Consider the following 12,331-nt stretch of genomic DNA (forward strand, 5'->3'; position numbering starts at 1 on the left):
AAAGGTTCTCATTTTGAAATCAACGTCCTCGAAAAACTTGGGAACACCTGCTTTTTTAAATGACGCTTGTCTCCAGGTCTGAAGCACTTTATTGGGTGGTGTTTGGAGCTGGGGTTCAGTCAGGGTGCTGGGGAGCATTTTCAGAAGGAGGGGCAGAGTAGGGAAGTTTGAAGAGGACGCGTTGGCTTTCAGCCATTGTTGGAACAAAAAGGCGACTCTCTTTACATGCATAGCCAGACAGAGAGGACTGTTCTGGCTTCCAGTAAAACCAAACAGGAAAAAAAAAACCACACACATACATACAAACTTAAGCACACATACACACAAGGAATAGACTAGAGAAAAACAAACCATCTCTGAATCTCCTCAATTTCCTGACTGCAACATTTCAGTGTTTTTCTCCTTTTCTGTTCATAAGCAATATTTATCTAAATGCCTGAAATCAGAGAGCTATCAACTGCTTGGCTTTGATGCTGTTTGCATTCAATATTGCGTGTGAGTTGGTGGGTAAAGGGATGCTATCCCTCAGTAAACATTAGCGTGAATGAATAAATAAATGAGAGTTTGTCCACAGGTGCAGAGAACGATAGAGAAAGAGAGAGAGAGAGAAAGAGAGAGAAAGAGAGAGAGAGAGAGAGAGAGAGAGAGAGAGAGAGAGAGAGAGAGAGAGAGAGAGACTAGAAAGAGTTGATGTAAAGTAGGCTGAAGTAGATTTACTTCAAATCAAATCAAATTTTTTGCATTTTGGCCTGCTCTATTAAAAAGTCTTCCAGAAGACATATATTTTATTGGTATTTCTTACAAGTGCAGTTATTTATAGGGAAAGAAGCAGCAGCAAAATATATCATAATTACAATTTTGCATTTATTTATTATATATGAAATATGACTTACAGTTGAACTGGATATTTAAAGTTCTAGTGCAGCAGTATGTTTTTGCCAGTCTTGGTATTTAAATACAAATCCCAAGCTTTTAGTAGCTTTAAACCTTAACTAATAACCTAAACATAATCTCACTGATTTCTTAACAATCATGGTTAGACTGCAGTAACCACAACTACCAAATAAATATTTAAGCAAAAAAAAATATATGAATATGAAAAAATGAATGCATGCTTGTTAACGAAACCATTTCCAATCACAAAAGCCTTAAACCTTCTCAAAGTTTTACTTTGTGGGCAATTTTTTAAAGCATGTGAAGGACCCAAAATAATTGCAGTTTCCTTTTGAAGAAAACAAAAAGCTTTCTAAAGAAATATTAAATTGTTAAATTCTAACTTGTAGAAAGTTAAAGGCAAATCTTAACCTTATTTATTTTGTATATAAGACAATATATGGTCTGTAGTACAAAAATTATAATTAAATAATATATTGTCTTATCAGAATCTCGAGAACCCAATTCCAATCTTAACCTTAAAAACGTTTTATTCAACTTATACCTGGTGATACTAATGAAGTTTGAGACACTAATAAATGTTAAATAAGAACGTTTTGTTCTTAACCCCTGGGGCCATTATGTCTGTCTATTAAAAAAAAACACCAGACTAATACACTTATGTCTACTAAATGTCACTCTGACTCTCTTTTAGTTTTCCCATCATTCCTTTCACTCCCCCTCTCCTTGTGTTAAGTATTGTGTGGTTCTCTGGGCAGTTTGTCACTCAGTATCATTAAATGTAAGACTTAGCTTTTAGCCAGATCACAATAATTAACTGGAGAGGTTACAAGCTAATGAAATGAAAAGATCCCCAAAATGGTGCTTGTTAATCCGTCCTATAGCAGGGCTTTATTAAAATAGGCAAAGATGGTGGGGTGGAGGTTAAAAAAAACCCTGCAAATGCATAATCAATAACTATGAACTATGAAGAATGTTCACATACATTCATATTTGTTTTTATTAGATTTGGGTGTGTGCATCTCCTTTCATCTCATAAAAACAACATTACTGTTAGGGAAATTTTAGAGACGGCTCTCCTAGGGATGTGGTGTGAAAATAAAGAGGGCAATTATAGCAATTTAGCAGTTAAGTTGCACATTGTACAAAATCCCATAGTAGGAAGTTGGCATGTCTGACATGTTTAAATGAAAAGAAAAACATTTTCGTTAGTGGTATGTTTAGGGGAAGCCACAATGATAGGATGATAAAAAATAATTGTGTGTATTTAACACATCCATGTACATTCTTTAAAGGTCAGCATCACACCTGAGAACTATATATTGTACCTTCTAAAAAACTGCTGCTGTAACCTTATTCAAAATAATCACAATACTGGCAATCTGTTCAACACACTTAGATGCAGTGATGTTTACCTTTACTCTTCTAAAGCTATTCAATGTAAGGTTATATGATCTCCTTATGCTGGCTTTCCCAGAAAAGGATTGGATTCTCTTTTCAGTCTGGTTCCTTTAATGATTTCATGATCACATTTTTTTGTTGCCAGTGTAAACTATATCTTGTTTATTAAACCTTTCTGAACAGCTTTCAGCTATTGTTAAATCTACTATAAAAGTGCTTAAAATATTTATTTTGTGAGGTGTAAATCAAATGTAAATCAAATTTGGTTGGTAAAGTAGTCTGTAACATTCTACGTAACATTTTATACCAAATAATTATAACTTCATCCACAGTAACTGCTTTGTCTTTTTTAGGGTTGAAGTGGATCCACCCTACTGCCAATTGCTGCCACTAAATTTTTGCAGATTTATAAAAAAAAAAACAAAAAAAAAAACAGGTCAGTAATCAGAAGAACTTTGATTGATTGCATAGGCTTTAAGGACCTTAGATGTAGCTAGGTGGTGACATAACATGGTGCTGGTCTCTAAAATATCATGCCAAACTAAAGAAATGTTGAATTTTCATGAATGTTACAGTTTTTATCCAAGTGGATGGTATGTTATGATTCAGCTTAGTAATGCAAATGTGCTATACACATTCTGTGAATTTAAGTCCTTCAATATGATTTTATATGAAAGGATATACGCAGTCTTAAACTGGTTCACACTCCTTTGTTTTCTCAATTTTTCTCAGACCAAATTTCTAAAGTAATTCTGGATAACTTTAACGTAACTAAAGTTTATTTAAAAAAATAAAAAAATAAAAAAATAAATAAATTGGTCAAACAGTTAATACTAACATATTAATATTGAGAAGTTTAAAACATCTGTTCACACATTTGCATTTGCTATTTTTAAACCTCTGACAAACTTTAGAAGTTATTTTATATCATCAGAACAGCTTGTAGACCTTCTCATTTTAAAATACAGCAAGAACCCATTGAGGATACCACCATTTGCCCTCAGCTATGTATAGGAAAGCATTAAAAAGTTACTTTTATGGCAGTTATTCTAAAATTTTAAAGCTGAATTAGTTTTTTATTTTATAATGAGACATTTTCTAATTAACTCTAGGCACAATCTTAGTTTCAGTATATGTATTGTGGTCACATGCTGTGTAATAAAAGCTCACAAACATTCTGTTTTTATTATTTAAACATCAATACAAAGCGTGCCCAAGATTCAACATATGAGCTGTCATTAGGCTGATAAGCTCACTGTCAGAAGAGCCTAGCAGAGTCCAAATGAATAAACCTCAATTAGCAGTTGTTTTGGGCAGCATTACTCTAAATCAAGAATGCCTCTGACAAAAGGAACTGGAGATAATATGGGGCAAAAAAAGTGTGGGTGCCACAGAAAAGTGAGAGAAGGAGAGTAAGGGGGTGGAGAAGGGGAGAAGACAAAGAGAGATTAAAATTTTTTGAATTAAGTGCACACTCGGCCTATTCATTTGGTATTCTGCTCAAATCAAGGCTTTTGTTCAGACCAAAGTAAAGTGGCATCAATCATCTCGACCTGGTTTTTGTGTGGCTGAAGTATTTATTATGAATTTTGCCACAATGAGAAACCCAACCCTTCAAACTGAATTTCCAATCTGTCTTCCATATAACCCAAGCCAGAAAGGAGGAGAGAGCTGGGGGTAGACAGAGAGACAGACAGATAAATTGATGGGGGAAATGAGAATTATAGGTCTAGTAAAAGATAAAGAGAGAGAAAGAAAGAAAGAAAGAAAGAAAGAAAGAAAGAGAGAGAGAGAGAGAGAGAGAGAGAGAGAGAGAGAGAGAGAGAGAGAGAGAGAGAGAGAGAGGAAATCATGAAAAAAACAAAGATAAAAAAGAGAGAAGCAGAGGAGAGAGAAGTTTACTACTACCAAGCTACTTGCTCTCTGGAACCACATCAAAGTGACAGAAATGTCCAATCAGATTTGTCTTACAGGCATTACATGATGAATATGGTGCAGCCATGGCACAAAAGGGCTTTTGTGGGGACCTGGAGCAGAGGCCATTCACACCCCCAAACAGACAGCCAGAGTGGAAGTAAATGGCCAAAAGGCCCTCACTGAAAAAAAAGCAGCCAAACTTGTGCAGCACAATGGTGCATGCAAATGACTGTGGACCCTCCCACAAACCCCTCATGGCTCAGTGAGAGAGAGAGAGAGAGAGAGAGAGAGAGAGAGAGAGAGAGAGAGAGAGAGAGAGAGAGAGAGAGAGAGAGAGAGAGATAGGTCGTCTGAAGTTTAGAGCTCCTTTTATTTCTGCTAAGAGGTGTCAGTTGAAAGTGTTAGACTGAGCACATTCAAACCCTTTTCTTATTTTATTCAAAAACCTTCTTTCGAGATAGAAGTCCACTGACTTTTTTGTCAGAGTGTGCAGTGTTGCAGAATGGAGACAGGCTTTCTACTGAAATAGAGCATTAGAACACTAGTGAGGTCTCCTGACATTAGACTGCATTAGAAGAAAGTGTAATAAAACTCTGGCAAAGGAAAAAAAGCCACTGTGCACCTATTTCTACTGCAGGGTCAGTTGTTGAAGGACTTTTTAAAGGGCCTGGCCTGTGTAGGTAGCAGCAGGTAGCTACATGTAGGGAACACATATTATGTGGTTTCACGAAGAACGACAGCCACCTATAAAGAGTTTAAATTTACCAATTTAAAAGAATGTAGTATTTCATGATTCAAGGTTACAGACACATTTGCACACAACTGACAAATTGATTTCTTCAGCTCTTTAATGAACCTTACATCATCGAATGTATGTGTGTGTGTGTGTGTGTGTGTGTGTGTGTGTGTGTGTGTGTGTGTGTGTGTGTGTGTGTGTGTGTGTGTGTGTGTGTGTGTGTTTGTTTGCACAGATAGATATGTACTAAAGATGTGTTACAAAGTGTCTGATTGGGTGGAAAGACTCTTTGCACCCTTTTTTGGTGCATGTTTTGGCTAAAAATTAACATCTACTGAAAGCAAAACACACACACACACACACACACACACACACACACACACACACACACACACACACACACACACACACAAACAAACACACACACACATAGCTTGGTGAACACATTATATACTTGAAATTCATTCTTTAGTTATGGCCCAGAAAATACTACATCTGATTCATCGCTCTTCAGCTTGATTGAATACATACATTAAAATGATTTATTTTACATTTTATTTTATCTATAATTTGGAGTAAAAAAAAAAAAAAAAGCTTATATACTGTATACAGTACATTGTTTAGACTTTTTCTTGGTATGCACAATGTGTCATTCCCCACTATTTTGTTGGCAAGAAATCAGCACTTGGCAACTACTGAACAGATATTATTTGGGTGCTGGAACACAGTGTGTTTGGGTTCTTATACATACTTAGTTATCTGGAAGAAATACTATTGGAGACTACTATCATCCCTTTAGTTTTTGGCATCAAGTCATAGTGAGGTATTTTTATTCACCCCTTTGAGCCCCTTGATCAGGTACAACTTCCACATGTGCAATTTATAGATATACATTGACTGACAGTCCACTTTGCCTACTTTAGTACACAAAACTAGTGCAGTTGAAGGGATCTAATCCAAGCATTAACAATGTAATGGCAAGAAGCCAACTTGGATTTATTGTACTGTGAACCACAAGAATAGAAAACTGAAATTATTATATCTTAGCAGGTAGAAATATCTGGAAATTCAGGGGTTTTTTGGGGGTTTTTTTGGATTGCTTTAAAAAAAATTGTCTTATTCTGTATGAAGACAATTGTGCATGTTGTAATTGTTAAGTTCAAGACAAATATAATCATTTCCCATTGGGAAAAGATATGTTAAATGTTGAAATTAACAAATGATTAAAATAAGAGTAATTGTTTAATATTCGCAGAGTTTATATTATATTTAGAATTCTGTGTAACGAATTATTTATTTAATTTATTTTACAGTGAAAGCAGTTCCTGGCTGCAAAAAGGTTGAGCACCCCTGACCTATACACAATGAGCTTAAAGGGTCTATTGATCATTTTAATTACTACATTACTGTTGAGTGAATTATATTGAATTCATCCTCCTAATGATTGTTTTGTAAATATAAAAGGTTATATAAACAGAAGAATTGCTGCCATAAATCATTTGATCTTTTTTTACAGGTCCAGAGTTCACAAGATCGAGACTGGGGCAGAATGGCCAGCCGGCAGTAATCAGTACATACGGGTCACTAAGTGCCAGCACGTGGCCTTGCACCTGCTGACAGATCCAAGAGTTTGTAGAGGGGTAACAGGGGTTTAAAGGGGTTGCCGGGATTTATGTGTGTGCTGAGTGAGACTTCGATGAAAAAAAAGGGTTAATGAATGAGAACAATCTTTTTAGCAATACATATTTTTCATTTGCAAAAATTTTTTCATTATAGTGCAGTAGGTCTATACATGTTTCGGTATTTACGGTAACATGCACTTTTGATGTAAACCACGACTCTATAACACAGAATTGTATGTTTGAGAGGCTGTAAATTGGACTAACCCTCTTTTAAAAGGTCATGATGTGTGGTCCCATCTCTTTCATTACTCTCATACTCTCATTCTCTAAATGCAAACGCCTGCAGGTGAAATTCAACTTATCATTTCATTTCACTGCAACTAGTGTTTGGTTAGAATGGATAAGTACTATAACATGGATAATGGGCAACAACAGTGTGCACAATAGAGCTGCATGTATTACACTCTCAGAGATAATACAAAAATAATGGTTTTGGCACAGTGGGCCTCTCTAAACCTACCCCTTATTTTAACAGATGACTTGTGTAAAGACCTCAACATTAAAGGTAAAATAATCTACAGTATGTCCATAGTGTCTAGCTTCATGGTTTTATTCCCAAAATGCAAATTTACCTTTGAATCTTTCTTGCATCTTTGTTCTAGTACTAGTGCTTTGAGTTTCTCTATATTCATACCTGTCTTAGTTTTAATTGTATTATTGCACATGAAATGTGTCTGGATGTGAATTAAGTCAGTAACAAGTTCAGCATGTAAAAAAGAGGCAGTTTGTATGTATAAATAGAATGAATTTATTTATATATTTATATATATATATAAAAAAGCATTTTACACAAAATACAGCATATCTGTTAAATCACATATAATGTACATTTTCTTAGTCTACAGAAGGAGAGAACAAGTGCATATATTGTAAAAAAAATAAAAAAAAAATAAAATTAAATAAAATTAAAAAAGCATTTCCATACACGTTGCCCATTAGCAAGGAGCATCATGTTTAATCAGTAATGTGTTCTATCCCATTATTTCAGTGTTACAAGCAACAACGTGCTGTATATTAAATTCATTCATTCATTTACAGCATAGTCGTTGTCACAGAGAGGCAGTGTACTTTCTTTTTTGTTTTTTTGTTTGTTTTGTTTTGAGCGGCATACAAAAATAAATCTTCATTTTCTATTAACAATACAGCATATTGTACAAGTTTCATATAAAAAAAAACTTTCAGGTCCGGAACTAGCTAACTCCGCAGAGACACACTAGATATCACCTGCATATTTCTGTACTATCACTAAAAGTCAACATTCGCACTGGGCATGCGCAGCATTTTCCCGCGTGAACGCGCGCGTTTGAATCAAAGCAGTGCCACTGACTGTCTGTCTCTTCTGGCTGGTGTGGATTTATAATGATGAGGGATGACCTACAACACAACAGTTTATAATTGCACTTTTAAACATCTTTACGCCGAGTTCAATCATTTCTCCAAACGGAGAGAGAAATACATTTTCCCCCAGTGGTGTTCGAGGTAAGATGAACATAATCACCGCTCTAATCCTTGTCTTGCGGTCTTGTCTTGTCTCTGATCCTTCAGAACTGTTAGGTTCTGGATTGATATTGGCATTTGCATTGAGTCGGCGCTCAGTAAGAAGACTGGAACCCAGGTGCGCTCGGATGGAGTTTTACGCGTAATGCATACTTCATCAGTATCTGTTGAACCATGTGGTGAAGTCCAGCAGCTCCTGCTCCTCGGAGCTCAGAGGCTCGTAACTCCCGTCGTCAGAGGAGTACGATGAATGTGGCGACTCTGGGTCCGCGGAGTAGCTGTTGGAGAGAGTTGGAGAAGGCACGCCGCACCGAAACGCCGCAGAAATGGCATCGTGCTCGTCTAAGAGTTGCTGCAGAGCGCGGATGTACTCTACCGCCGAACGCAGGGTTTCTACTTTGCTCATCTTTTTGTTGGCCGCGCCGTTCGGGACGTGCTGGCGCAGGGTCTGGAATCCCATGTTTACTTGCTTGACCCGGTTCCTCTCTCTCTCGTTGCGCCGCGCCACGGCGACCGGCTGCTGCTGCGGAATGCTGTAGCCGAGACCGGTGAAGCTGAGCCTCCTCTTGCAGCGCAGGAGTTCCGGAGAGCTGGAGCGCTGTCTCTTCAGCACTTTGCTCTTGCTCTGACTCTGGCTCGCGCTGGACAGTGCGAACTCTTGACGCCTCTCCGAGCGTCCGAAATGGTATTGACCCTGAGCCAGCTGCATCGTTGACATACTGGTGGTAGTCTCCATCTTGATCTTGGGGTGCGCCAAGGCGGACTTGTACAATGTTTCCACTCAAGAAGGAAAAACAAAGTGGCAACGAAAAACTTTCGCGTCTCTTTTGCGTGTGTGGCCAGTTCTCGCTTTCTAAATGTCCAAGTGTCTACCGGCCCCCTACCAGTCCTCGATCTGATACAAACTTTGGCAGCACCCGACCCTTTTTCAACACGCGTCCGACACCCCACCCCCTTAAAAAGACGCACGCTCGTGTGGGAGTCTCCGCCCCGCTGCGGGATTCTTGAGCTGCGGTTCGGCGGGCCAGGCGCGTGGCTGCACGGTGCTCAATAAACAATCCGCCGCTTTCACTGCGCCAGCACGCGCTGCGCTCATTTACATCCCAATATCTGGAGGCTGAAAGCCTATTGGTGGATGCAAAACGCCTTGCAAACTAGCAAGAGAGAGGGGAAAAAAGAAATAAAAAGAGAATAGGGTTTTTTTTTGTTGCTGCTTTGAAATGCTTTTCTTTTATTTAACAATGTACCCATTGGAAATAATACAATTTATCGTTTTTTTCCCCACTTCCCCTCCCGGTCCCAAGCTTTTAAAATCCCAAATACCAAACAGACTCGGTGGTATCCAAGGTGCTGCCTGTTTGTAGAAAGTGAATGCCAGAGGCGCCCGGCCGAACGTGTGCCCTTTGCGTATTTGCGCGGTGCAAACTGTGCACCTAAAATGTGTGCATATTAGAGAACAGCAAACAGAAGCCAAATCACAAATGAAATGATGGACTGGACAAAGGGCTGTTGATGCAAACTTAAACTTTATCTTAAAGGCTGCACTTTTCATTTCGTTCTATTAATCAGTGCCGCAGATGTGATCCATTTGTGGTTCTTACCCACACTTATTATTAGCATATTCATTACTAATGTTTCTGCACAATCATGCACCAAAATAAAATTTTTATACAAGTGCTTGCAAAGTAAGCGTGCTGTCTCCACATTCAACTGCATTTTAACTATGCTTATAAAAAAATTAAATTATTGATGTTATTTACTGGATTCTTTCTTCCTCTTCAAACTTTTTCCTCAACTGTAGCCAATATACTTTTGTTTGAACGAATCATTCGGAGACTCGGGACAGACTACACACACTTTTTTTTTTTACTTCACACCATTTCTTCCCTTTGCCACGGCTTACAATGCGATTATTATTCGTATTGCCTGAAATAAACGCATGAGGTTTCACAGATCATCATTCATTTTTTACTGCCCAGCAAACAAACAAAAAAACCTCAAGAATGTTAATAAAATAGATGTCATGTGACATCCAGTGGACACTAGTGGTAATGCAGTTCACTTTACAGTGGCATTTCAAAAATGGGTTGAACTCTATTTCGAATTATACACCGATCAGCTCTATCTCCTAGAGTCATAGACTTCACAAGACCTCTGAAGATGTGCTGTGATAGTGGCTCCAAGATGTTATTAGCGGATCCTGTAAGTTATGAGGTGGAGCCTCTCTGGATTTGTTTGTCCAATAAATTCATAATTTGCTCGATCGGATTGATATCTGGGGAAGTTGGAAGTTAAATCAATACCTTAAACTTGTAAACCATGTTTTCCAAACCACGCCAACAACTGTTGAAAAGATCACAACCATTAGGGAATACAAATACACCCAAGAAGGGCTGTAATTGCACCAGTCTTTAGGTAGGTGGTATGTGTCTATTCACATGAAAGCCAGAACCCTGTTTCTCATGAAAACATTGCCCAGAGTATCACATTGCCTCTGGGAGTGGAACAGACAGGTTAGCATTTGCTCCTGACTTGCATTAATGTGTCGTTGCAGGTTCATAACTTGTCCTTCCTTGGGACACCTTTTTGGTAGGTACTAACCACTGCATACTGGAAAAAAACCCACAATTTGAAAATGCTCTGTCTTAGTCATCAAGACAACACAATTTGGCCCCCTGTAAAAATCACTCAAGTATTTACACCAAATAATTTCTTGTGCCTACAACACATCACATACTGTCCAAATCCCCTTCCATATCTCACCAGGTGCCAATGTACTGAGATAATATTATTCGTGTCACCTCTCAGTTGTTTTTATGTTATAGCTTAGAGATGTCTAAACTTTATCTTACGAAGGACCAAAAATCAAACTTGAGTTAGACACGTGGGCTGAAAAATAAATTGCATTATACCAAACTGTATTATATTAAAATGAAAGTTGCCATAGTTCCCCTCATTTATGATTTCATAATTTTTTAGAAAAGAACAAATAGAAAACATTAGTTTGTAATCAGTTTAACTAATGTAGTTCTACTTCCAAGTTTTGTAGTTCAGTGCACCTATAAATAGTACAGTATGAACAGTTAGTATTACAGTCCAATGCCAATATCAGTGACCTCTAAGACTGGAGCTGGTCCTTTTTTTATTATTTTAAGTTTTTCAAACTTATGCAAATTACAATTTTCAGCTTGAAAATAAAATCATGTTATATTCTTCTTCATCTTCTTTCGGCTTCTCCAGATAGGGGTCGCCACAGCGGAACATCTTTCTCCATACTCCCCTGTCCTCTACATCTGCCTCTTTCAAGCCAACTACCTGCATGTCTTCCCTCACCATATCCATAAACCTTATAAACCGGCTCCATCCTCAGCATTCTCCTACCGATATACCCCATTCCCCTCATCTGCACATGTCCAAACCATCTCAATTGGGCCTCTCTCACCTTGTCTCCATAATGTCCTACATGCGCGGTCCCTCTAATAAACTCGTTTCTTTTCCTGTTTATCCTCATTACTCCGAATGAAAATCTCAGCATCTTCAGCTCTGCTACCTCAAGCTCTGCCTCCTGTCTATTTGTCAATGCCACTGTCTCTAAACAATATAACGTAGCAGGTTTCACCACAGTTCTATAAACTTTGCCTTTTACTCTTGCAGATACCCTTCACCCACTCCCTGCCTGCACCCTTTTCATCACTTCTCTATCACACTCTCCATTACTTTGCATTTGTTTTCCCTAGGTAACTGAACTCCTCCACCTTCACCACCTCTTTTCCCTGCAACCGCACCACTCTATTGCTTTTCCTTTCATTTATACATACAGTGAGGAAAATAAGTATTTGAACACCCTGCTATTTTGCAAGTTCTCCCACTTAGAAATCATGGAGGGGTCTGAAATTGTCATCGTAGGTGCATGTCCACTGTGAGAGACATAATCTAAAAAATAAAATCCAGAAATCACAATGTATGATTTTTTTAACTATTTATTTGTATGATACAGCTGCAAATAATTATTTGAACACCTGTCTTTCAGCTAGAATTCTGACCCTCAAAGACCTATTAGTCTGCCTTTAAAATGTTCACCTCCACTACATTTATTATCCTAAATTAGATGCACCTGTTTGAGGTCGTTAGCTGCATAAAGACACATGTCCACCCCATACAATCAGTAAGAATTCAACTACTAACATGGCCAAGACCAAAGAGC

General features: G+C 38.0%; 1 protein-coding gene across 1 annotated transcript; it reads right to left on the bottom strand.

Moving 5' to 3' along the window:
• Positions 1 to 7,695: 7,695 nt before the first annotated feature.
• LOC310728363 (achaete-scute homolog 1b-like) lies at positions 7,696 to 10,101 on the bottom strand. Its single transcript, XM_083545702.1, has one exon. The coding sequence runs from the start codon at positions 8,861 to 8,863 to the stop codon at positions 8,285 to 8,287; it is 579 nt and encodes a 192-aa protein (XP_083401828.1). The 5' UTR covers positions 8,864 to 10,101; the 3' UTR covers positions 7,696 to 8,284.
• Positions 10,102 to 12,331: the final 2,230 nt, after the last annotated feature.

This window comes from Silurus aristotelis, assembly GCF_946808225.1.
Source record: "Silurus aristotelis genome assembly, chromosome: 7".
Lineage (NCBI taxonomy): Eukaryota > Metazoa > Chordata > Actinopteri > Siluriformes > Siluridae > Silurus > Silurus aristotelis.

Coding starts and splice junctions, on each gene's coding strand:
- LOC310728363 (XM_083545702.1), bottom strand. CDS start 8,863: ATGGAGACTACCACCAGTATGTCAACGATGCAGCTGGCTCAGGGTCAA.